Below are 27,500 nucleotides of genomic sequence, written 5' to 3'. Positions count from 1 at the left end.
ATTTGGAGCAAAGTATTCTATCTAGCATATAAACCCCAAGTTCGAAACGAATTAACATTTTTTAGGCCAACTTCAAAAATACCTTGATACTTTTTCGTTGCCCAAAGTTTGTGTTAGCAACGTTTCCAGTTTGTCTTGGGACTTAACAATGGTCCGAAGAGCAGATAAAAACAATGGTTATGCAAAAATTTGTGAGGCCAACAAAGCGTATTATGGTATTTTTTTAAGCTGCCTATTGCTTGAATGCCGGTGTTTACAAGCAATGTGCCGACCGGCTTTCATTAAGATATTCCACTTCAGTCATACAAATTGCCCATTAGTATTATTGGTATTGGTGACAATAGACCAGTATTATTGGTATTCTGATAATAAGCCAGGGTTTGACTGATGTTCGAGTTTTCGGATTTGCGGTGACAAATGGTGAGACTGGTTTAGCCGTTTTTCTATGCGTTTCTGAAGTGCTCTGTTCCTGTCAAAGAAGTTGACCTTGGATACGATTTTTTTAGTCTTTTTAGTCTCCTTCTAAACGGTGAGGGCCCCTCCGATTGGAAGGAGACTAACCCAGCGGGTTTGAATTTCAACTCAAGCAAAGGTGAAAGTATTGACTTAAGAAGATTATGTACAATTCTAAAATTGTTCTAGATAGCAAGCAATTCTACAACTTTAGACATTTTAGACATTTCAGAGCATTGTAAGTTCGAATTTCAGAACTTATCTAGAAGCCTTCTAAAACTTCTAAAGTTGAAACTGAGAATATGGCTGAACATTTTGGGCGTTTTAGAACCCTCTCTCAACCACTTCGAAGTTCGAACTTTAGAACTTTCAGAACGCTTCCAGATCTGGTGTAGAATTTTAGACATTGTAGACGCTTTAGATGCAGTTTAAACATGCGAGAGTAAATGTTCCATTCCGGCCGCCACCCACTCGCGGTCAAAACCATTGTACTTGCGAGTATTCAAGTAATTCTGCGATAAAATAGAGAACTTTAGATTCTGGGACGAGAACGCCTTTGAGTTCGCCATTAGGGAGTTTAAGATCTACCACGGCGACGATCGACGAAAAACGTCACCTCAAAATATAATTTGGCTCTGCCGTCCCTGAATGCTATTAACCCAAGCTTCTGTTCTGCTCTGAGTTTCGGGGCCATTGATTTTACAGCGGTTAGATTCTCTCTCCCGCTTTCCCTGGATTATTCTCCAAACAACTCCACGTGATACATAACAATGCAGTGCCGTTTTTCGAATTACAATTCCTTTATCGTGGGAGAGAAACGCATGACGCCGCCCTGAGAGTGCCTGGCTACATAAACTAAAGATACTTAATCACTTAAACCTCTAACGTCTTTATCGCAAGTGCTAATTTCGGCACGGACTCAGACGAAACGCATCACAGCGAAAGCGAGTACTATTACCCCGACGAGGTGAAAACTTACAATGATAAAGAAAACATCTGTTTGCAACGTTAACTTTTTTAAATGAACATTTTGCTACTATTGGCAATAAAATAGCGATAAAATTATCTCCTCGAAGTAATTAAATGGACTATCTAACCAAATCCAAATCACCTAATTTTTCTTTAGTTCTTTTGTCAGCCCGTCGTCTCAATAGATGAGTTTAAAGTGAATTTTGTCTCTCTCCAGCAATAAATCGCATGGTATTTGCGCATGTCCTTCGCAATATCATTGATATTGTCGAAGCCATTTAGAGAAACATAAAACAACGCTTGTTTACCCGAGGTATTTTTATCGATCTTAAGAAATCCTTGGATACTGTAAATCATAGAATTCTACTCGATATGCTTAATTACTATGGTTTTAGGGGAGTAATTCATGAATGGTTCAACCTCGATTCATTCTTCGATTTCTGCTATATTTACGTGCACTTGCGCGTGCGGTATGCCACAAGGTTCTGTATTAGGCCCCTTGCTATTTATACTTTATGTTAAATGATAATAATTGCTCCAGTAAGTTGAATTTCTTTCTTTGCCGATGACACTAACATCATATTTTCTGATAAAAACTTGAAAACATTAGAAATGACTGTAGGCTATGAACTTACCGATGAAAATGATTGGCTAACCTCCAATAACTTAACTCCGGTTTAATACTTAAGGCCCGTGCAAACGCTCGCAACAACGCGCAACATTGTTGGGCCTCAACAATGTTGTCTCTTGTTGCGCGATGTTAGCCGATGTGTGCAAACGCTCGCAACAAGTCACAACATGTTGGGTCTTTAGATGAGAATACAAAGGACTCTGGGACGTTTTCCATCTCCGACGCCATGTTGATTTCTCGTTCGCATGTATTTGTGTGGATTCGTGGCATGTAGTGCGCGTGCGCCGCCGCAACATTCAGTGTTGATGTGCTGTGCGAACGAACGCAACATTGTTGGACCACGCTTCGATGCAACTGTGTAATTTTTAGACCTTCTCAAAAACAAATTAAAACTGAAGTGGGCGCAAGTCGCTGTTAATTTTCTTCGCGAGATCGGAGAGCTGCCTTCGTACTAAGTCGGCTGATCGCCGATCTTTAAAGGGTAGAATAATCCGAACGGGCTTATTAACTTGAATACCAAGTGACTCAATGAATCTGGTGATTGTAGAATTAATGAGTTCCTCAGGGTACTTAAGCTTGAGAAAGATCTCTTTCAGGTTATCACATTCAGCAGCGAGCAATGCGGTGTTTATGAATTCAAATGTGATCTGTGTGATGCAGATTATGTGCGCTATACATGCCGACACCTATTTCAGCGCATTAATGAACATAAGCATTCTGTCATTGGTAAACACCTGCGAGACGTACATAATCTGAGGAACAAAGATATCCGTGACCAGTTTACAATCCTCAAGAAATGCCGTCGGAAGCTGGATTGTTTAATTTATGAAATGCTCTTCATCAAAAACAAAAAACCAACATTTAACACTCAATATTAATCATATGCACTGAGACCTTCACACCTACATTTCACTATATTATGAACTCACCTAAAGTTTTTTATTTGAATTTGAGAATGATGGCATGGAGCCGTCGAAACGCCATTCTTTTATATCGCTGCTTTTTATTTTTAAATAAAGAAAGGAATGAACGGAACACTTTCAAGTTGCTTCCTGCCAATGATTTGAGGCGTTTTCAAGCTTATTGGTATCTTACATCACGCGTTTTACTGTAAAAGAATATTTTATTTTACGTTTTTTGCTTACAGCGTCACAACAACCCCCATCACACTCAGCATCTAGCTAGATATACTTCTATACAGTGCCAAACAATCATTCTTTAGAGTGCACGTCATGCCAAGAAAATGCACACTTTTGACGAAAACCCATGCCTTCTCTTCTAAAAACTATTAGGTTCAGTTTCAGTCATATCCATGATCATATCGAGGTCATTGTTTTGACATCGTATTAGATCATTTGCATTCACAAGTTGACCCATAGGGTCCTTTGGTTCAAGTGTTGTGATATGTAGTTTTGCAATATCGGGAAGGCTGATATTAAGATAGGTGAAAGCAACCAACTGTTATACCCTTCGAACTCTCATTTACTTTACAGAGTATTCCGCCGCGGACGAAGGAGCTTCAGCAAAATGGATTGTAAGTAATTACTCTTCCTTTATATTTCTCATTTTATGAGGGCGGGGAGGAGGTCGATATCCTTTTCCGTTGAACGAATCCGGTAAGCGAAAAAGTAGAAGGATCAATTACATATCCAGTAGTCATGGCGAGAGGATGTGCCGTCTTGAGATTTCGCAAAAAGGTCACCATAAACAACAAGCACAAAATTGGTCCAAAGTTTGTCAATTTTGACAAACTTTGGACCAAGTCTGACAGGTGACAGGTTTACTTGATGCGACCTAATGCGCAACAGACGTTGACTCCAGTTCAATTAAAGAGGCGTAGAGAACTACAAATCGTTGCTGGAATGCTTTTCTCGCTCTGAGAACAGTTTTCAGCCTGGGTCAATAAGAGCGCGTGAAATTATGTTCAGTGTCAAACAAGAAACAGTTCTCAGTATCTACCAATGATCATACTTTCAGCACGAGAAGATAAAATTCGTATCCCCAACCGGCCACGTAATGTTCTTTTTATTACTCATTTTCGAAATCATGATGATAAAAAAGTGGTCTCCAACCGCCAAAACACGCATGTTGTGTAACATGAACAAGATATGAAAGTTATGAAAACATATCATGATAAGGTAAAATTTTGCAATAAAAATGTTAATGTAGTAGAGAAGAATTATATTAATTTTTAAAAGCACAGAAGTATCTTGCAATGAAGAGGAAGCTCACGTTTTATTGGCTAATCATGTTCGTTCCATGACGACATCAAGATTGGTAAAAATGGGGACATGTGATTGCCTATCAGTTAACCCTCGTGGGAATACCGGATCTCGCAGGAGATCTAAAAATAACTTAAGAGGGATTACGATGGGAATAGGGCCAATATGAGGGATTATGCGCCGATCAAATCGAAACTTCAACATCCCCCCCGGGCAAAGCCCGGGCATTTGACTATCTCCTGTGCCCGGGGAGTGGGGAATTTGACCTTTGCCTGCGTGGGGTGAGGAAAATTGAACCAGAAGTGTCAGAATTTTTTTTTTCGGGCGCCGAAGTCGCTAACAGGTATAAAACATTTGTTTGGACGAGATGGAAGAGTTTAAAGGAAGAGATATAGCATTTGTGAGCGATTGGCTCACAAAAAATATCTTCAAAAGTTGTCTGAAAAAAATTTTGGCTGCGTAATTCGTCTTTGTCATACTATAGAGTGAATACAATATGGTACGTTTTCACACCCTCCATTTCATTGTTAAAGCTCTGAATGCTGTAAGTTTCTGTTAGAGGTAATCAACCGACACTGAACAATTTAAAATACATGCAGTCGTAAACACTCTAGGCTCTGTTGTTGATAAGTATACAGTTCCCTCGTTAAACAACCTTTGCCGTGTTTCGGGGTTAGAGCAGCTTATACTTGCATATTGACATCGTCCGACTTAATTAATTCAATTTTCAAGTCACTTTTAACAGTTTCAATATTAAAATTGTGTTTTTGTAGTAGCTCAAGTCTGGTAAAAACGGCACCATCATATAAAGGGTCAGGAAACATGTATTAGCATGTTTATACACAAGCTTTATTTACACCACAGGAGCCGACGACGATTGTTCTCTAGTAGGGTATGACAGACAAACGTTGGCCGTGTAGCACTTATATTTGAACAGACTTAACTGATTAGAGTGTAACGTGGAGTGCTAAGTTTCTACCCCAAGAAATAGAAGTTTTACACGGCCAACTTTTGTAGGAGCGTAATCCTTCCTTGTACTTGTACATGTTCATTGCCGTGACTTTAACACCTTCAGTTCCCACGACCTGCTCCAGTCTGACCTTGTAGCTCAGTCGGTAGAGCAGCGGTGATCAAACCCAAAGGTCGTGGGTTCAATTCCCACCCTGGTCAGAGGTTTTCTTTGTCCTTGTTCTGGGCCCACAATTCCAATAGTAGGTCTAACGCTCACATGGTTCGTATAGGGTAGAAACTTAGCACTTCACATTACACTCCAATCAGTTAAGTCTATGACAAATTCGACGATAGGGTAGGGCATTTGAACACCATTTTGGCCCGAGGGGGCGGGAATTTAAACGATCCAATCTTCAAAAGTCCAAATGCCCGGGCTTTGCCCGGGGGGGGGAAGGGGATGTTGAAGTTTCGAGTTGATCGGCGCATTACTTCTCTTACCTTCATAATCTCTTGGTTAAACTCATAATTAATTCCGTCAGTATTTTTGACCTATAGTGTGTTGCCCAGCATCCGACCACTTCAGTTTAAAACTGCTATAATTTTCCTTTCTTAGCCGCAAGGGCTGTGAAATTTGGCCCTGGAGCACTAAATTTAGTCTGTAATATGATGAAAACAAGCTTGGCGTTTTTACCTTCGTTTCCGCCGGTGAAATTTACATTTCTACAGATGTCCATTGCTTCCCAGTATCCGACCACAAGAATAACAAGGTAATTAAAGTTAAAGATATGAAATTATTCCCGAATAAAGCTTATACAATTATGATTTTTGTACAGTAAACAAAAACTGGTCGTATTCTGGGCACGTTTAGTGAGAAATTTGTTGATGATCCTGGCCTCAGTTACTCTAGAAACAGTACGTTTCAGGAAAAAATGAAAATTGTTCTAACTACTTGAATTCTTTGAGAATACTCACTGCAAATATCGAAAGGTTCCTTCAAATACATAATGATTTACAGACCCTTTCTCCAACAGCAGTCGTTTTACTGTGCAGTGAAAAGCCTAAATATTATTCATGAAAACCTCACTCAACAGAAGGGCGCCCTCTGAAAATGATCCAAAAGCTTAAAGCCCGCTAAAACTTGCATCTCGCGATACGTTAAGTTTCACACTTTGTTGCCTGTCTCTCAAGAAATCTATTGTTCAATTAACGGCAGAAGGCTCAACTCCAAGATTGCACAATTTGGCAACCAGAATGTGGTGATCTATCAAGTCAAATGCTTTCCGGAAATCCATAAGAGCGGTCCTTACAGTCGACCCAGTGCCGTCGGTAGCACGCAACCAGTGGTGGAACATGGAAATTAGGGAAAATGTCGTAGACGTGCCCGGGATGAAACCAAATTTACTTGGATCGATGGTGGGTAACCTGACTGGTTTCAGCGCATTGTTGATCATAAAGCCCTCTGCAATCTTTGACAGCGTAGAAGTCAAAGAGATTGGCCTGCGAAATCTTTATTAAAGTCACTGACAGTAGGCGCCTTGGGTAAGGGAGAAATGTCTGCAAGTTTCCAAGCACGCCGAACTCTGCATTCAGAGAACGAGTTGTTGAAAATATTGGCCATGGGCGCTACTAGAATGTCCGCGAATTGTTTAAGCACCCAGTCAGGGAGGTCATCAGGGCAGCAAGATCGAGAAGAATAGTCCTTCATTACGCTAACAAACGCTTGGTTGATCTCTTATCGGGAAGAGCAGCATCCTCACAGGTAAGATCTGAGGAGAGATTTTAGGTCATGCCCAGTTGGTCTAGAGGCTCCACAGAGTTGATTCACTTCCCACCACCAAACACGAGGTTTACAGTAGCGGAAATATCTGACTTTGTTCTCGTAATAAACCTGACGTCAGCGTTCGTGTATGCGGTTAACCTTGTTCCTTAAAGCCTTAAACAGAAACTTATTTCTGGACGCAAAATCCTTTTGACGGCGCGCAATAAGTTGTTTTAGATAAATACTCATCCAAGGACGTTCCGCGCATAATGGTGTCAAGACCGAGGTTAAAAGTTTCAATGAGAATGTTAAGCTTCTTTTAGCACGTCTGATCAGCTGCTAACAAGTGTGACCAACACTCCATGCCTTGCTTGGCCGCTCATTTCTAGCATCCTCGCAGGCAAAATCTATCTTGAGTTTGAGCTTAAAGGACTTGTCTCGAAAGCCAACCTCCGTTATCACAGTCTGATGGTCAGAAAGGCCAAACGGGGGCAGACCACTGGGGTGAGAGAAATGCTCTGCACAATTGATTTGAACATTTGGTCCAGTGTTCTGTCACCCCTAGTCCGAAAATCGACAACAGCTTTAACTGGAAAGCTCTCACAGCAGATGCAGTCATTAGAAGAAGTGTCCTGAAGTCACCGGTAAGGATGAGGGCACAACCAGGTTATTTCACCTCTACAGACTCCAGAGAGTGACACAAGGTAATCAGTTCCTCATAGCAGTATCATCAGCATCTGGAGGTTGATATACCACACCCACTATAAAGTTAGAAAACCCCCGGGGTAAACGTTTTAGTCTGAGATCGGCCCAGAGAGCTTCGTGATCACTCCGAAGATTTATTGTTATTGTTACTGAACGAAATGATATATGAAATGAATCATATATTGAACTGCGGATATGAAATCAAGTGAAGCTATGATCTTCGCAGTTATTAACGGGGATTCTCTTTGCAATAGAGGTTTTGCACCGCAGCCATGTTGCATAGCAGGAACAATAGATTCTTTTTCCTTTGGGAACAAATGTTCTTTCTAATGCAAAGCATTTTCATTGTACCTGCCATGCAACATGGCTGCCGTGCAAAACCTCTATTGCTAAAATTTGAACCCACAAATCACCAGCTTTCAAGATCAGTGGCTTCATAGCTTAGTTGGTGCAGAGCGTCGCACTGGCGTCGCGAGGTCACGGGTACAAACCCCTTTGAAGTCCTGAATTTCCAGGCTTCTCTACGCAATTGATAAAACACTCTCAAATGGATAGTGACAAGTACAGAATATGTTGAGAAAACAGCAAACTCGTATTTCCCGTTGTTCACTTTTTTAAAGCGTGGTTCTCTTACCTAAAAATCACGTTCAACTCGTACATACTCCACACGTTAGAGTTAGTGGAGGGTCCCCTCCACCAACTCTGATATTGCTCGCTGTTAAATGACTAGGGTTCGCATTCAAATTTTCTGCTCCGGTTCCCTCGAATAAATAATGAATGTCGCGTCATTCTGCCCGATTGAGATCAATTAACTCATTACATTGGAGTTGTAAGCATGACGTCAGCCAGATCATATATCGTAATGCATTTTGCGCCACAGAAGTATTAAATTATTTTTATGTTTTGAGACCTTTTGAGGAAGACCAAGTACAATTTCAGTGTCAAAGTCAATTAAAATGTGATCAGAATCAAAATGGTCGTGAGAAACTTCAATGCTACTAGTCAATTCAAAGTTTCAGTCAGAAGTACAGTATGTTGCCTAGTATCCGATCGTTACTAATTCAAAGGTATTTCTGCCCCGTTTATGATTATGCAGGAAATGTAGATCTTAGCATGTGTTGTTGAAATTCAAAAAGAAAATTTGGGCTAACCACGCATTTTTCAAAGATAATTGATGGATAATATTTGTAAAGAGCTTTAAAATACAAAGCAATGTATGACGTTCTTTCTCAAATTGAAGCTTACTTATCTCTCAAAAATGTAATATTACCCTCAATTTTGTTTTTGGATACCAAGAGTACCTACTAAGATCTACTTTCTCCAGATAGTTTTAAGCTCCGTTTGAAAGTAAAAGGTATCTCCCTTTCAGTACGAAAGATAATCGCTTGCAAACAACGGATGAAAAACTAAAATCATTTTACTTCATCATGTTAGTTCGGCTGTCGCATACTGAATTGCCAAAAAAATTAAGTGCACGTCTTGTATCATATAAAACGACTTTTAATTAAGGTCGTGCTATATTGGGATCAACCGTTTTTAGTTGGTTGGGTTGGTTGGGTCTTTTAGTGTTCTATTCGGCAAAAAAACATTTTCGGTTGGTTTGGTTGATCAACTTTTTCAACCGGCATCAAACTAAGTTGAAACGGTTGGAAAAGCATTGGCAGCGACCGCTGTCGTTTACGTGGGCCATTTAAAGTCTGTCGCGGGCTCCTGAAGTGTTGCTTTCCCTCGACCTGTCAACGCTGAGACGTCTGGTAATAACTATTCCCAGGAGTTACCGCGTTGGGAAACCTCAACCACTTCAACCTAAATCGTTTGCAGTTGAAACGGTTGATCCCAATAGAACACGACCTAAGAGTAAACAAGAAATGGCCTAAACGAAAATGGAACTTCTGTCAAATGCCGAACGGCACCATTCATTCTTTAGTGTGATATTCAGAGCAATAGCGCAAACAATAACTGGCCAAGCTGTTTTCTTTCATCGCCGCCCTGACCAATGAGAACGACTCATGTCACGGTTCACCGCTTATATTACCGGTCTATAAATTTGACTGCACTACAAGTAGATATCGTGAGTGTAAAAGCAAAAGCTATGGAATTGTGCTTTCCTGGGATAGCATGCCGATAAGAGCACCGATAGGGCAAGACACTTTACTCTCACGGTGCCTCTCTCCACCCAGGTGTATAAATGGGTACCGTCGTAATGCTGGGGGTAACCCTGCGATGGACTAGCATCCCATCAAGGGAGGAGTATAGGTACTCCTAGTCGCCTCATGCTACGGAAACCAAAGATAAGCGCCGGCCTGATTTGCTTGATGGGCCTTCTGGCTCGTAAGCAATGACAATAATTATGTGATGTGCAATGTGAAGGAATTTTGAAAGTTCTTGATTAAAATTCATACTTCCTTTGGCGTTGACAAGGTATCTATCTGTATGGTCCGTCCCTTACATTTGCCGATCCTCTCGTACAAGACTCTGGTCATGGTTTTCTCCTTGGTCGTTATTGTACAACACAATTAGGTAGGAGTGATCATCGCACTTAACTGGACAGTTAACAACTGTCTCGTACAGAAACCTGAAAAAATCATGTACCTTCAACCTATGACCTCTGTGATGAAAGTGCAATGCTCTACCAACTGAACTATGAAGCTACTCTGTTGGGAGCAGGTCAGCTTGTTGGGCTCATGTGTTTCCCAGAACTGACACGATAAATGGAAGAAATTTAAAATCAAATGATCATATCCTTCATTCATCAGTCCTTTCACGGGAACACATGAGCCCAACAAACTAACCTGCTGCCAAATGAATGGCTTCATACCTTAGTTAGTAGAGCATTGCACCGGCATCGCCGATGTCATGGGTTCGAATCCCGTTAAAGCCACCTGAATTTTTCAGTAAATAAATGAAGACGGTAGTTTCTAAAGAAACTGTGGTGCTGCGTCGGTGGGGAAGTAGTATACAAAAATTTGGTTTATCAACGGAGTTGATAATGTAAATTGGCCACCGTACAGAGATTCTAAAAGCTGACGTTTCGAGCGTTAGCCCTTCGTCGATTCGCTCTGACGAAGGGCTAAGGTTCGAAACGTCAGCTTTTAGAATCTCTGTACGGTGGCCAATTTACATTATCAACTCCGTTGATAAACCAAATTTTTGAATTTTTCAGTAGTCTCCAGGAGACAATTGCTTAAAATGTCCAGATAAGTCCGAGGATCTCTTCACTCTTTCGTATACTCATTTATTTCGCAATTCGTATTGGTAATTAAACCAAGTTTCGTTTTGTCTAAGGTAATGGAAAATTTTCAGAAGGCGTAAGTAAACACGAATCACAGAAGCAGGGCGCAAGGGTGGATCACCATATGCAAGGCGGGCTCGAGTGAAGTGATGGAATGTGACATGGATTCCCTTTGATAACCCAGATTATCCTTATTAGCTATGTTCTAAAATGTTCGATCGCCTTTCTTAGGGAAAAATTATGGCTATGAAATTTATAAGGAAATCAAGGGAGAAGAGGAATTTAATAAGAAGATAGAGGAAGCAAACACGGTAGGTTAGGCTTGCCAACTGACTGTATGAATAGGTCATGTCGACAATAAGAAATGTTCTAAGGCCGACAGCAATGATAACGAATATTTTTCTTTTAGAGCGAGTTTCAATCGAGTGTCGTAAAACCAAAACCAAAATAATTACTTGGGCCAATCAAAAAAGACGGAGACAATCCTGTAGACCAATGAAAACTCGAAGAAATTACACGTAGCCGACACAAAGTGCGGGAAATGTGCAGGCACGAGCCACGATTGCTTTTGGTTTCAGTTCTGATTTATTTGGCTGAAGAAATGGAGCCAGAACTTTAAACCAATCACTGAGTGAAGTAATGCAAAACCAAAGCAATTCGCTGATTACTGTCGACACTTAATTGAAAACCGCTCTATGCTTGATTCATAAGCCTGGTTTTCATGTAATTGGCCATGTTTATACTAGAGACGCATAATTATGCGTCTTTCGTGTTATCCGTCTTGTGGAAAGGCGGGACGAACTATATGAGACGCAAAATTCGTCTGGGACGAACTTGGGCAAACATTTTTCTGCGTCTGTCGTCTAGTATAAAGACGGGCACAAGACGCATAATGCGTCTGAACGAACTTTCAAGTTTAGTGTGTCTTCGAAGACGTACTAAAGTAGATACTTCGTCCAGACGCATAATGCGTCTTGTGCCCGTCTTTACTGATGCTAGACGAATTTAACAGATGCAATATAAAAACGGCCATTAAAGACGATCACAGAATCGTAGGTTGTAGATTGCACCAGGGTTGATGGCAGGCTCTCGCACAAACGTGTGTTCCAGTAGAATCGGAGACGACTTTTGAGACGATGGCAGAAATTTCTGCGATCCTCGACTCTTTGCGATCATATGCAAACTACTTGTATGAATCTATTTAACTAAAGAATAACGGATTGGAATCCTTAAATAATGGTGAGATAGCCATTGATACTCGGATTTAAGGAGAGAAACCACTTCATACCGTGATCGATACGCCCTGTGCATCTGATGCACGTTCAGAGGAATTTAAGAAATGAAATGAAAAGACTTTTGTTTCGGCATTTGCAGCAAATCAATGTGACGCTGGGACTTGTTCGATAGCCGCAGTAAACAGAGTCGGCCAGGAGCAAACGCGTAGTAGTCACACCATTTTCCTAATTGCTTCAAGCAAAAGTAACAACAAAATCATTATTTGTTACCTGGCTTGCAGCGATATCGTATATCGCTTACTGGGATCGAGCAATCGAGTTACAGAGCGGGCGCCTACTCAAGGATTGTGTGTTTAAAACTGCCCAAAAGCGTTTTATGGTAACGAGAGGCAAGTAATTCTCTTTACAGCAATAATGTGTGGTTGAAATTTTGTACATAGTTTCACATTTTGAAAGCCTTCTCGAGCTCTGGCCTTAGAGAATGCCATGCTACAGAGTGTTATTATTGAAAGTGTATTATTTTCCATCATAAAGAAGTAGTGACTACATTTTGGTCATTTAAGACAAGCGATTATCATTCTTTACTTTACTTCTAAATATTTCTGTGATTTCAGGCTCCACCACGGCGTATATTCGATGATGTCAGACTTTATATTGAGAAGGAGAAAATTAAATTCATCTTTGGCGCAGCTGCTCTGTTTAGTAGAAAGCGACCAACTCATTCAATAGGAATTGGAGCCCAGGGTATCGCTACAATCGTGGCCGATCCACAGTTTCCTGAATGCGAGTTCTTTATTCCCGGTCGATCTTATCCCGTCTGCCTTCGTCACGCAACTTTAAAGTCAATGGACGATGCGGGATTGAATTTCTTGGGCGCCTCCCTAAGATTTGCTGATAGTGATGGAGCAAGTCCGTTGGACATTTTGATGTCAACTGGAAGGTCTACTGTCTTCTTCGATGCACAGGGTATCTTTGATGCGATAGAAGCTTATCGAAGCAAGAACATCAAAGACTATTATCTGAAAAGACCAGATTAGTTAGTATATGCATTACTTAAACTTGAGCTTAATTTCTTTTTTCAAAATTCACCCAACTTGTAAACTGCGATAACTTATGAGGTTCTCAGAAAAGCCCAAGCCTCGTTGAGGCTTTTACTTCAAACCAAGCTCTCATTCCTGATATTCCGACAAGCAGTTTAAGTTCTCTCGGATAAAGGTCTTCATCTTCAGTATTTCCGCAGCATTTACTAAGTTATAGTTAACTTCTTCTCCGTCTCTATGCCATGGGATCGTTTGAGCAACATGTCACTTTTACTGGCCTTCTTATTGATATTGAATTAAAACAGAACGTGGTTTACACTGAAAACACGTTTCTTTTACATTATATTTGGGTTACCGTTAAGTAGAACTTTTCTTGAGGCCCCTTAAACCCAGTGTGAATTTCTCCATTATTCAGCTCTAATATATCTGTCTTGATTGTCAATGTACCTAATAGGTAATAGCTGAGCGATGCAGTTGCTGGTCTTTGTTCTGTTATAACCCCCAAACAGGAGATTTACACAATTCCCAAACTATAACTCAGTGATCGAGATGTCAAGGAATCTATCGCTGGTTTTATCTTAATTAATGTTGAGGGCAATAATTAAAAAATGATTCGATTTTACCTAGATGAAAGTAGGTTTTAAGATGTTGTGGTAATTTTAAACATTCTGTGATGAACTAATTGCGTTAAATACTCTGCTTTAAACATTTCAGCCTTGCTGCCAATATCGAGGGTCTTCGACGTGCACCAAAATCATTTTTCGACCAGCGGTATTACTCTGAAATTATCTTCGACTTCAAAGCCTTTGATGGCGTTAAGCGTTACGTCAGATTCCGTCTGATTCCAGCTAATGGCGCACCAGAAACGGGCCTGCTATCAGAGGAAGATCAGAGGAATGTTTGGTAAGAGTTTCTTCTTAGAATCCCTGGAATTTTGTTCATTGACCTTATAGCTCACACACAATATTATGATCAACCTAACTGAAATTAATAAAGATCTGAGACTCATAAATTTGACAATTTGCATGAAATAACCTCCTGTTTTAAAACTTTCAGCCTTGCGTCAAATAAAATCACAGATTTAAAGTGGCTCTGAATCCGCCCTACAGATTTTTTTAAAACTTTGCAGAAAGGTTCATCTCGGCCTTCTGGTTACTCTCTAGCAATAAAAAATAGGGATCACCACGTTCGTTTTTAAGATATGAGCAACTAAAACCAAATTATAGGATGATTTTACAGGGCTTTTCCGTTGCCATGATGACTTTTTACGTCACAATAATGACCGCGTCTTGTTTAGCAGTAATTGGTGTTTCCTGTGGTACCATAACATTGCTAATACGTGATGCAGAATTGTAGTACCAATCCTCATAATAAGAATGTGACTTTAAGGTGTTGAACGTGGTTTGAGCCACCTTAAGCGGCTCTCATATGACTGCAATGGTTATCCTTGTAATCATAAAATTATTCTGATTGGCTTCTATTCCAACAAATACTAACTGAAAGCTGCTTTAAAAAATATCATTTGAGCTAGTGACCTTAAACTTGTGGTAATTGAATCCCACATCAAATTGCTTTTTCCGGGGTTTACAAAGAGTTTGTATACTGAATAACGAGAGACGCAAAGACAGATAGGTTGCTTGTTATTGTGCGTTTCTGGGTTGAACTCCCTCCATTCCCCCAAATTCCTGTCGAGATGTTTCTGGATTGCAAACCATCCAATTGAATTAGGTGGTTTATTGAGTATTGCGCTTACTTAAGGATTTCATCTTATATGATTAGAGTTTCTATAAATTAGCCAGGAATTTCAAATATTGAAGCCACAAGGATGACTTTTTCACTTTCTTCAAACACCCGCATAGCTTTACTGTCTTTTGGCTTCAGGGATCAAAAGAGGCTTCCCACAGAGACAAGAGGCAAAAATTACTTAAGAGAAGAGTTTAGAAAGCGTCTTTACGAAGGATCGGTGAAATACAAACTGCAGCTAACTTTTCATGTGCCGCGATCAGATGATCCAGCTGCCATTCTGAATGTCGCAAGATACTGGGACGAAGCAACGCATCCCTGGTTGGATGTCGCCGACGTCACAATAAATGTTTTCCTTAGCCCGGATGTTACAGAGAAAATGCGTTTTAATCCAGGAAATTTAGCGCCTTGCCTCGGATTGCTACCAGCTTGCTCAATCCACGACTCTAACTGTGTAGTTCATATAAGAAAGGAAGTGTACGAGAGGACGCAAAAACTACGAGCGCTCAGGGACGGATCAAATTATGCACCCGATCAAACTGCCATTTACTCAATCAGCGTGCAAACTGCAAAACACAAGAAAGCACGTACTGATGCACGCATTTTTCTGTCGCTCACAGGTAAGATTGTCTTATTGTTTCTGTACATTAAAAGTCTTTTTGTTAAAAACGGCAGGAGAAATTCTTATGTTACAAGATTTGACAGAGTACAGTTGCATATTGTGAAACCAATATCATGAAAGTCATGAGATGAAAGACAGAAAGATCATGGCAGTTAGATTGAGTCAAGCAACGATCTTTTTAGTTTACTTACAGCTGCCTAAGGTGCTTATTTAACAGCAATGATCTTTCTAACTTTCAGGTCATTTTTCCTCATTTCTTAATCTCAGCATGAAATCGTGGATGTCACGAAACCAAGTTAATTGCCAACCATGTTATTGTAGCTTTTGTTTACTGTTGATTGGCAACAGAAGAGGAACCATAGTTATGCGCACTGGAGGAGTTTTAATGAACAAATGAAAGAATGAGCGAACGAACCAGTAAACGAAAGAAAGGACGGGTGGATGGACGGTCATGCAGGATGGAGGGAGGGAGGGAGGGAGGAATAGGTGCATAGATGGACGAATGAAAGTATGAAAAACTTCATTAATGCGGCAAGCCATCTAGCGAATGGGGAAACCCTAACACTTATTTGGATCGAGTAAATTGTGTTTGGTTTAACAATCGTTTGTCGCTGATTGGTTGATGTGAATAATAGGACCTCAAGCGAGGACGACGACGGCGGCTAACAGATCGTTGTTTAAAATATTATTTCTGCTTATTTTATGATAATTTTGCGATTACTCCAATTCGCTCGGCATGGAAAGTGTGTATCAATATTCTTTGAATAAAATGGAAGAGAACCGAGTGGGTGTTTAAAAAGAAAACCGAAAATTTATCGTCAAGTGCTCGCGTACTTCACACAAAAAAACCTGGCCAATTCACGTCGGGAGCTTAACATCTACGACGACGAAGTCGACGAAAACGCCACAAAACAATGATATCATTGGTTAAAAGAGCATAAATAATCGCGCTGCACGTGCAACACGGATTTTAGCTCATATTTTTGCGATTCTCTGCGTGACGACGACGTGAAATCACTAAATTTTAGGTTTTGACGACAACGTGAGCATGCAACAGGGAATGTTTCATTCTCTATTTTCAATCTGAAACCGCTCGTACCAATTTATTTTTAGGATACTTCGCCCACATTGTACGACGTGAACGAGATGGAATAATCGCGAAAGACTTTTACTAGAGCACAGTTCTATTTTGAGGTGACGTTTTCGTCGACGTCGCCGTCGTAGATCTTAAGGTCCCTTTTGTCAGAGCGAGAACGGCATAGAAATGTACACAAGTGTGGAACGTACCTGCAGGGCGTGCAGAGCTTTTGTTTTTGCTTGTTAGACCTATTGTTTCATCACATTCTCTTTGCCGGCGCTTCGCCCTTGCTCAAAAGCTCCCTAACGAATTTTGGGCAACCACCTTTAAAAATACAAAAATTTGGTTTTATCAACGGAGTTGATAATGTAAATTGGCCACCGTACAGAGATTCTAAAAGCTGACGTTTCGAGCGTTAGCCCTTCGTCAGAGCGATTCGCTCTGACGAAGGGCTAACGCTCGAAACGTCAGCTTTTAGAATCTCTGTACGGTGGCCAATTTACATTATCAACTCCGTTGATAAAACCAAATTTTTGTAAACTACTTCCCCACCGACGCAGCACCACAGTTTCTTTCGAAACTACCCCTCCACCTTTAAAAATAGTCAAATAAATTGAAAAACTATCTTTCAGCTGACTACGTACTCTTTAAATCCCCATTGAAATGTTGATGATAACTCAGACGTTTTATTTACAAACATGCCTAGCCGACAACAAAATTAATGAAATATCATCAATTTTCTTGTTCTCGCAACAGATGAAATCTTGAAAATATTGAAGGGCCGCAGCCAGGATGAAACATAGTTAAAATTTAAAAAACGATCTCTGGCTAAAATGATTAAAAACTACGAGCTTTCGACTGCCCGAACTGCAGTCTTCGACGGGTAAAATGAATGGCCGTTTTTATACTAGAGACGCATAATCCGTCCAGACGAATTATGCGTCTCTCATGTTATCCGTCTAGTGTAAAGACGGGACGAACTATATGAGACGCATAATTCGTCTTGGACGAACTTGGGCGAACATTTGTTCTGCGTCTGTTAATTTCGTCAAGTATAAAGACGGGCACTAGACGCATAATGCGTCTGGACGAACTTTCCAGTTTAGTGCGTCTTCGAAGACGCACTAAAATAAATTCTTAGTCCAGATGCATAATGCGTCTTATGGCCGTCTTTATACTAGACGAATTTAACAGACGCAGAAAAAATGTTTGCCCAAGTTCGTCCCAGACGAATTATGCGTCTCTAGTATAAAAACGGCCAATGATAAGAAATCGATGAGAAAATTTAAATAAAAACGTACATTGCAAAATGATGAGAATGTAGAAAATTTATGAATATTTGTTAAAAAGAATGTTGTATTGTCCAGGTAAAGGGCACGAATTGTTATCTGAGTTAGGTGTCACTGTGGTATGCCACGCTTCTAATGTTTTTATCGTTCTAAAAGTGCCTTTGTCAATAACTGACGCATTTTCGAAATCAATGGCGTGGTTGTTGGACCAAGCGTGATTAGCAATTCTAGAGCCTTTGGCCGCAGTTTTGGTGTTTCTTAAATGTTCTTTTTTTCGCGTATTAAAAGCTCTGCCGGTTTCCCCAATATAACACCACGAACAATTTGTACAGGGAATTTTATATACGACGTTGATCTGCGATTCCATCGAAGGTCGGAATTTCGGTACTGGGAACTGTTGTTGTAGAGTGGTGAATGGTTTGTTTACAACCGTGACATCGTGTTTTTTGAGGATGCGTGTCAAAGGCTCAGTTACTCCTTTGATGTAAAGGAGAGAAGCGAAAGACGTGCGTGACTCGGTTGGTTCAACCATCTTGAAAAACATTCCAACGAGTTCCTCCGTGGATACATTTGTTGTAGAAACTCGAGTCTTTCTAGCGTGTATGCTTTTGATAAAGCTAGATGGATAACCGTTGGACTCCAGAGCTGCCTGGACGTAATTAAGTTCCCGTTTTTTTCCTTCAGAAGAATTGGGTAGATTTAGAGCCCTGTGCAGGAGACTTGATGCTGTGCTGACCTTGTGTTGCCTGTTGTGATGGGAATAAAAATCTATGTATCTGTCTGTATGGGTGGGCTTTCTGTAACCATTAACAACGATGACTCCCTTTCTTCGGGAGACCAGAGATGTTAGGGTCAATTGAATTTAATGTGTCATGGAAGGCTGAGACGTCGTTCTTCCCAATGATGCAAAAACGATCGTCCACGTACCTTTTCCAAATTTTGGGGCGAACGGATGAAATACTTATTGCGGACTCTTCGATCTCCTCCATGCAAAGATTGGCCACAACGGGGCTGACAGGACTGCCCATCGCACAGCCAAGGACTTGTTCATAAATTCTGTCGTTGAACATAAAATAGTTGTTGGACAAGGTGAATTGAAAAAGTTTAGTGATGTCATCGATGTCCAAATTTGTCCTTGAAGGAAGGGTGGCATCTTGTTCAAGTTTCTTTTTTATGTACACACAAGCTTTATCTATAGGGATTGCGGTGAAGAGTGACACAACATCAAAAGAGACCAAAATTTCATTATCATCAATCTCGATATCGGATAATTCTTTGGAAAACTGCAAAGAGTTGGCAACAGAGTATCCGTTGCGATTCTGAAGCGGAGAAAGGATATCCGTTAGAAATTTGGATGTGTTGTATAGTGCTGAGCCAATACAGGTGACGATGGGTCTCAGGGGGTTCCCTTCTTTATGGTGCTTAACAGAACCGCGAATCGCTGGTGGTGTGCCGTCAATCGAGTGAAGTTTGCGGTATGTTCGTTCATCTATTTTTTGCTGTCTCTTTAAAGAGAGGAGCATAGCGTTCAATTCACGTTCGATTCGGCGGAAAAGAGATGTGGAAATTACTTCATAGGTGGATCTGTCGTTGAGTAAGGTTTCCATCTTGTTGTCATATTCAGATCTATCCATGACAACAAAACAATTCCCCTTGTCGGCCTTCATTACGACTCTGGACTGGTCTTTCTTAAGATTGTTTAAGGCTTTCTTTCTTCTTTGGAAACATTATTGTGTGCCGGTAGTCGTGCCCTATGAAGAACAGCAGCAGAACTTGTTCTAACCGCATCTTTGGAATCATCAGGCAGGTGGCGGATGGCAGCTTCAATTTCAGCAACGATGTCCTTATGTGGTATGATAGTTGGCGTTGGGGCAAATTTGAGGCCTTTCTCCAAGAGAGATCGTTCCTCTGGTAGAAGTGGTTTCGTGGAGAGGTTCACAACCCAGTTGTTCTTGTCGATATCAGCTTTTTGAGAACCCCTGGTGTTCAAATTAGCGAGTTTTTTGGCATGTCTGGCATTGATGTTATTTTGAAAAGATGTTGCTCTGCTTTTCAGGAACGACATCAAAGTATTTCAGTTTGACAGTTCGGGCAGTCAAAAGCTCGTAGTTTTTAATCATTTTAGCCAGAGGTCGTTTTTTAAATTTTAACTAGATTAAATCTTCTTTGCATGGTTTCCTTTCGATGGCTATATTGGTTTTCTTCATCTGAGAGTTGTTTGCAGACATGCTCCTATAAATGGTGTGATCAAAACTGGCTGTTTTGCCATTATCATAATGATACTAATAATGATACTGATAGCTGTTACATTACGTTTAGGGACAGAAGGGAAGACAGGAATGATCCCTTTGGCCTCCACTTGGAATGATTTTAAAGCAGGACGTACAGACAAGTTCGCCGTAGAGGCATTGGATGTGGGGAAAGTGCTTATGATACGGCTTCACCTCAGTGAGAATTGCTGGATTAAGAACTCTGATTGGTTTGTGGAAAGAATTATTGTGACCAGCTCTACACAGAAGAAGGCATTCCTATTTCCGTGCCATCGCTGGGTAGAGTCCGATATGGTAATCTTTCACGGAAAAGGTATCGCTAAGTCTACGTACAATAATATAATTTTTTGTATGATTTATCTCAGGATATGGCTTTTCCGGAGAACAATGATTAAATATTTTCGTAAATGAATTGAATAATGTGCAACCGATCCTTTTTTTTGCACCTCAAAACTTGCACTGGTTGAAACTTGGAACATTCGCGTTTCTTGCCTTTTTCCTCTAACTCGTTCTTAGTCCATTTTGGAAAGACACCGGCCGCCACTAACCTCTATAATTCATTCCTTGCGTTTTGCGAATTCACGAGTTAAAAATGAGGAAAGAAAATCCACCTCTACCTTAATCCCGATTGTTTTGTTCCAGGACTTGCCAACAGAGTTCTTAAGGGCCCACAGACGGATTTTTCGCGCGTTGCTAAGGAAGTGAATGTTACTTCTGGTAACTGACGTAATCATATCATGAGCTGACAAGAAAACCCACTCACAAACAAAAGTCACCACACAAACTGTTGTTTGCATCGAAGGTTTTTCCTCGCCCTTCCTCGCGCTCGTTCTCAGATCAACTGCGCATGCGTAAACGAACTGACTTCCGGCTTTGAGGAAAAGCTAAATTTCCAGCGGTCTTTAAATTGAATTATTTTTTTTTACATGGCACGTTTCACCCCCAAATACTGAATATAGCTAAGCATTGATTTTTTCAAATCATCTTTTTTGGAAAAGTTATGAGTATTTCAGTATCGTTTATGTGTTTAAAAGGAACATTTTTCAAAATAAAAAGAAAACCATGCTTGGCTGGATGCAAAAACGAATACAAATTATCAAACCATCGATTAAATACCCAAATTGCGTAGCACGGAGACAAAATTAGAGTTTTCTTTTATTGGTCACGTGACCATGGGCGTGACATGATGACGTCATTTAGGGTTGTTGGCTTACAAAAGTTGGAAACTGATCAAAATAATACCAAATTCTCTCAAATTACTTAACATTACATCCTTAGCAACGCACCCCAAAAAATACGTCAGTGGGCCCTTAAGGTCCTTCTCAATGCAATTCTACTCTGTTAATGGGATTTGATCCTCCGGATAAAGTTAGTCCTTAAAAGGTCTTGTTGGCACTAGCTGATGTTTCAACAACCGGAACGTGTGAATGACTGAGATGGAAATTGTCATGTCAACAACAATTTCCATCACAGTCATTCATTTCTATAGCGAGAATTCGTCGTTTCAACAATTTCAGTTCTAGAGGCACCCCGCTAGCAGAGTCTTTCTTAACTCGATGAGAGAGAAAGGACTCTGCAGAAATCGTGTTAAGTCTTTATTGAGTATGCACAAGCCGTTGCTTGGAGACAGTTTCAAACCCAGGCCAAGTCCCTATCGCACTCCAAGACGCCATGTTGATTTTCGTACTGAAGGCTCGATTTTGACCTTTGCTTTTTCAAAAATATGACGCTTGCGCTGCCTAAACCGGTTTGACCGGAGTAACTAGCCCTGAAACTTGGGCTGCGGCGACTTAAAAGACTTTAGAGAGGCTCTGCTCGCAGGGTATTCTAGACGTATCACGAGCAGGACAGTGTCATCTGAACTTAGTTTAATGGCCTAGCTCCAAAGAGTCTCCTATAGCTCAGTGGTAAAGCATCCGAATTAGTTATCGGTAGGTCGTCGTAGGTTCGACTCCTGCAAAGGAGCACTCGGATTTTTCCCAGTATCCCCTTGTCATCATAGAAAAATGTCATCTCTTCAACCTGAAGTCGATCAGGAAAGCCATGATTTTATTCAGTTGCAGTCAAGGCTGTTTCCAATTTGCTACCTGCATCTTACGAAGGCATGCTTGAAAAAATGCCAACAGAATAAACAATAACAACTTCAACGATGAAATTATATATGAAATGCATCATATATAAACTGCGGATATGAAATCAAGTGAAGCTATGATCCTCGCAGTTATGAACACAATTTTTACAATTGCGTAGAGAAGCCTGAAAAATTCAGGACTTCAACGGGGTTTGAACCCGTGACCTTTCGATACCGGTGTGATGCTCTAACCAACTGAGCTATGAAGCTACTGACGTTGGGAGCTGGTCATTTGTAGGCTCCAATGTTCCCGTGAGGAATGAATCTAAGATGAAATTATGTATGAAATGCATCATATATGATATTTTATTAATTAAACAACTTCACTGACAAAATAAGCGAACACTGACCTTTAAGCCTGGCTTTCACTATAAGAACGCAAACGAAAGCAAAAGCAGAAGTTCGTAACACAGAAGTGTCGATCCTGGTGATGTTCTTCTCCCAGGCATTAATAAAATAAATAACTCTTCGCTTCAATCCGGCCAGTTTCCTGGTTCATGGTTCATGCCTGGGAAAGTACTTCGGTACATCCCCTTCTAAAAAAGGCCGCACTGCCGCCCCTTCTCAAGAATTTATGGTCTGTAAGTTATCTGCAGCTTATTTCTAAATTGACGGAACGTCACTGTTTACAACCAACTTCAAGTGAATAAGGCAACCTATAATCTTCTTCCTCCCTACCAGTCGGCATACAGGCGCTATCATAGTACAGAGACAGCTTTACTCAGTCCATAATGATATTCTCGTTAACAGGAATAATGGTCGTGTTACAATGCTCTTTCTCCTTGATCTACTGGCAGCATTGGACACGATAGATCATGATATCCTGCTTCATAGACTTCAGTCTGTGCTTGCAATCAACGGGTCTGTTCTCTCCTGGTTTTCATAGTACCTTACCAATCGGACTCAACGCATCTATGTGTCTGATGCTCTTCCAAGTGAATTTGCCCTTCACTGGGGTGTTCCGCAAGGGTATTATTTAGGACCCCTTCTTTTTATCATTTAGCCTAGTAAACTGTTTAAAATCGTTGATGCACATCTTCCAAATGTACACACCCATGCAGATGATACGCAACTTTTATCTCTCCTTTCCACCCGTGACTTGGCAATCTGACTCATGCCGTTCCTGCCACGGAAAGTTGTATTGGTGCTATTAAATCACGGATGCTAAATATAAAACTGATGCTGAACGATAATACGACAGAGTTGATTCTTTTTGGCACTAGGCAGCAACTAGCCAAAGTAAACGAATTACGCCAGCTCCCGTTGTCAAAAAGTTTGGCACGTGACTTGACAACATATTAAATATGGGTCGGCATATTATAAAGCCCTGTGCCTCCTCGTTCTTTTTCTTGTATGATCTGTGACGCATTAGGAAATTTCTATCTGTGAAGAATGCAGCACCTCTAATCCACGCTCTTATTTCGTCTAGGCTCGATTATTGCAACAGTCTTCTTTAAGGCCTGCCCCATTGCCAAAATCCAACGAGTCCAAATCTCCTGTGCTCGCCTTGTCTACAAGACTCCAAACTTTTGTGATATTTCTCCATTATTATTACTGGCTACCAGTTCAACAGCGTTGAACAGATTTTGCTTTTTACATATAAAATAATTTGGAACAAACTACCAGCTGATGCTAGGAATACACGTATTATAGCTAATTTTAAGACTCTTATCAAGACTTTTTTGTTTCAAGAAGCATATTTTACATGTTATTTTAAGACTTTTAACCTATATACGACGCTGGTTCTTGAACGCGCGACTGAGCATTACGTGGAGGTCTGCGCATAAATTTTAATTGTAAATTTGTTGTGATTTTCTTATGGACCAACATGCGCAAACATTAGAATGTTCATCACTAGTACCTTTTGTTAGGATAAAATACTCTAATGAACGAAATGATACGTTAGTGCGTCTGTGTATGTTGCTTGAGTCGCTAGTGAAAACCAGATCCTTACTCACACGTGCACTGATTAAAACGCAACAATCACTGTTCACAGGTCTTCAAGGTCAATAACATCGTAGCTTGCCTGACAAGTAAATCATAACAACACGTTTTTGTTGACCAACTAGCTTACAGACCAGACTATTTAAACAATCGATTGACAACGCGCTCTCACTTGACTCTGAAAGTGAGTTCCATTTGAGTTGTCGAAACGTCCAGTTGTCTCCCTGAGGATCAAGTCCTCTCAAGTCTGTTAGGAACTGTTGCATTTCAGGAGCAAAGTTCTCTTTGGCCTGCAGCAGAGTTAAACAACATTTAATCTATCTCTTTCCAATAAACATCCAAACTCTTGGCTTGTAATAGTTAAATACGATGTGAGAGAATTGAAAGGACATCCTACCAAAAACATATGCAAGTCTTAAGAAATCTGTGGACATGCTACTAACACAATAAACGACAGGACCCGCCAATCCTTCCTCTCTTCTCTAAAACGAAGTGCAGGTTAGGAATTGTATTCATCTTTATGCAACCGTGATACCGTGCATGCGTATATCACGTGCTTGATAAACTTTGGCGACACTTAGAGATGATTTCTATTTCCTTTCAGCTTTTCTCCCTTTTGAAAGCCAACCAGAAGTCATTCGTGTCCAGCGTGTCCTCGAACTTCAAGAACGGCAAGAAATATACCTCTGGGGCCAACTTCCCGCCGGCATAGTCAATTTGCCGGGTTTTATTAAAGCTCCAAAACATGGTGATCTCCCTCGGAATTCGCAGTTTTCAGATGAAGCATCGGGGTCGTTTCGTGAAGGCGCTCAAAAGGGCCTCTTTAATCTTGGCCTGGCTTACCTTTGCACTCTTTTCAACAGCTGGGAAAGCCTCGACAGTTTCAAGAAGCTTTTCACTTCCTGCATTAAAGAAGCACCTAAACTTTCTTGCGGTGACTTGTGGATGGAAGACCGAGTGTTTGGTTACCAGTTTCTCAATGGCTGCAATCCATGCGTCATTGAAAGGTGCAATAAACTGCCTGGCAACTTTCCAGTAACAAACGATATGGTCAAAAACTTTTTTGATCGAGGGTGGTCGAATTTGGATGAAGAAATCAAGGTATTTTGAGCAGTATCAAATCGCTTTGGTTGAGCATCGGGCTGTCACGCGGGAGGTCGCTGGCTGGATCAACACTCAGGATCTTAAAATAACTGAGGAGAAAGTCAAGTGAAGCTATGATCTTCGCAGTTATGAGCGCAATTTTTGCAATTGCGTAGAGAAACCTGAACACGGGTTCAAACCCCGTTGAAGTCCTGAATTTTTCAGGCTTCTCTACGCAATTGCAAAAATTGCGCTCATAACTGCGAAGATCATAGCTTCACTTGATTTAATATCCGCAGTTCATATATGATTCATTTCATATACCATTTCATCATTGATTCATTCCTCAAGGGACCATTAGAACCCACAAACGACCAGCTCCCAACGTCAGTGGCTTCATAGCTCAGGTGGTTAGAGCGTCGCACCGGAATCGCGAGGTCACGGGTTCAAACCCCGTTGAAGTCCTGAATTTTTCAGGCTTCTCTACGCAATTGCAAAAATTGCGTTCATAACTGCGAAGATCATAGCTTCACTTGATTTAATATCCGCAGTTCATATATAATTCATTTCATATACCATTTCATCATTGACGAGAAAGTGCTGCCTTTGTAATGACATCTGCAAATGGTTAGACTTTGAAGTCTTCTCGTATAAGGACTATAAACCGTAGGCCCGTCTTACAAATATCTTCTATGTTCATGAGTTCCCTGTGGGACGTTAAAGATCCCACACACTATTCCAGAAGAGTAGGGGATGAAGTCCCCGGTGTTGTGACTGTCCTGTTCTCTCCAGCAGAAGTGGCCGGCTTGGCGGTTATGTTTCTGAAAAGGCTTGTGGTGTATGAAGCCACCTAAGCAGAAACAGCCACAATTCAAAAAGGGACTTTTCCAGCACTCGGCAAAGTCCCTTTTCGACTTATGACTTTTTCTGCTTAGGTGGCATTATACACCACAAGCCTTTTTAGAGGCATTACCGCCAAGCCGGCCACGTCTAAAAAAAACGGATAAAGGGGTTTAGGTTTAAAAGAAATTTTGGTACTCTGTCGGTGGGGAAGTGAAACACAGAAATTGGGTTTTGAGCTTACGTAGAAGCTACATGTAGCTGTACCCTGTTCCGAAGGTTGAATGGGAGAAGGGAACGACGTCCCCTCCTCCCGTTTATCCTTCGGGGGAAAGGTACGGCTACACGTAGGCTATTGTTTATCGACGGAGTTGATATGGTAAATTGACACCGTATAGAAATATGAAAGCTGACGTTAGCTCTTCGTCAGAGCAAAGAGGAAGGGCTAACTCTCGAACGTCAGCTTTCAAATTTCTTTACGGTGGTCAACATATCAACTCAGTTGATAAACCAATTTCTATGTTTCCTCGTAATAATCTAGTTAGCAGAGACAACAAAGTTTCAATTGGGGCACAAATGACGTTAATGGCCTAATAATACAAAGAAAATATTGGACGAATGATATTGCGCCAAAATTATACAAAGTAGCTGTCAAGAGAATGTTTGAAGCCTTGCATGAAGACAATATACTGCAAAAAGAGAAAAAAATAACCAAAACACTCAGAAGGCAGGTAAATCGTTTGATTCAGTTGAAGCTTATCCTTTGGAGAAAGAAATGTCGAACAAGAACAGCAGCCAAGGAACTGGCCACAGCTTTTGGCAAAGCTGTCTTTAAACATCTCTCCTTCCGCATTGCCTGTCGTCTGTATAGACCTTTAAGCAAGTACTTAGCATCAGCAAAATGGAAAACAAAGAATTTAGAGAATGTGTTCCCTTTAGCGATTTCCTTTTATTTTCGGCTTAGAAGACTCTTTGATTTGATTGTTTGCATTGTTTTATCCATTTTTTTGATAAAATGCCATTTGCACTTGTCTTTTGATGTTCCAATCTTGCCTTGCCTAGTTACCAATTCACCGTGGATTTTGGAATAAAGCTTCATATAATTACCCACCAAAACCTTCAGTCGTCTTACGTTTAGAAGGGGCTTTGAGAAACAAGATGAGGCTATCTTAAAACTTTTAACGATAAAAATAAACGGTAAAAAACGACGTTTCGACCGTGTCAAGTGAATGGTAAAATTGAAGCAGTGAATAAATATATATATGCATATAAGAATAATAAAAAATTTAAAGATAAAAGTATT

General features: G+C 40.6%; 1 protein-coding gene across 1 annotated transcript in view; it reads left to right on the top strand.

Annotated features, from left to right (window-relative positions):
- Positions 1-27,500, top strand: part of LOC138017224 (allene oxide synthase-lipoxygenase protein-like) — a 48,678-nt gene that overhangs the window by 15,840 nt on the left and 5,338 nt on the right. Inside the window, exons 2-7 of the mRNA XM_068864385.1 lie at positions 11,154-11,233; positions 12,772-13,193; positions 13,912-14,100; positions 15,079-15,560; positions 20,249-20,512; positions 24,879-25,375. Coding sequence (XP_068720486.1) covers positions 11,154-11,233; positions 12,772-13,193; positions 13,912-14,100; positions 15,079-15,560; positions 20,249-20,512; positions 24,879-25,375 — 1,934 coding nt within the window. The remainder of the gene's footprint in view (positions 1-11,153; positions 11,234-12,771; positions 13,194-13,911; positions 14,101-15,078; positions 15,561-20,248; positions 20,513-24,878; positions 25,376-27,500) is intronic.

This window comes from Montipora capricornis, chromosome 9 (genome assembly GCF_036669925.1).
Source record: "Montipora capricornis isolate CH-2021 chromosome 9, ASM3666992v2, whole genome shotgun sequence".
Lineage (NCBI taxonomy): Eukaryota > Metazoa > Cnidaria > Anthozoa > Scleractinia > Acroporidae > Montipora > Montipora capricornis.
This window is presented reverse-complemented; position numbering and strand designations above follow the sequence as displayed.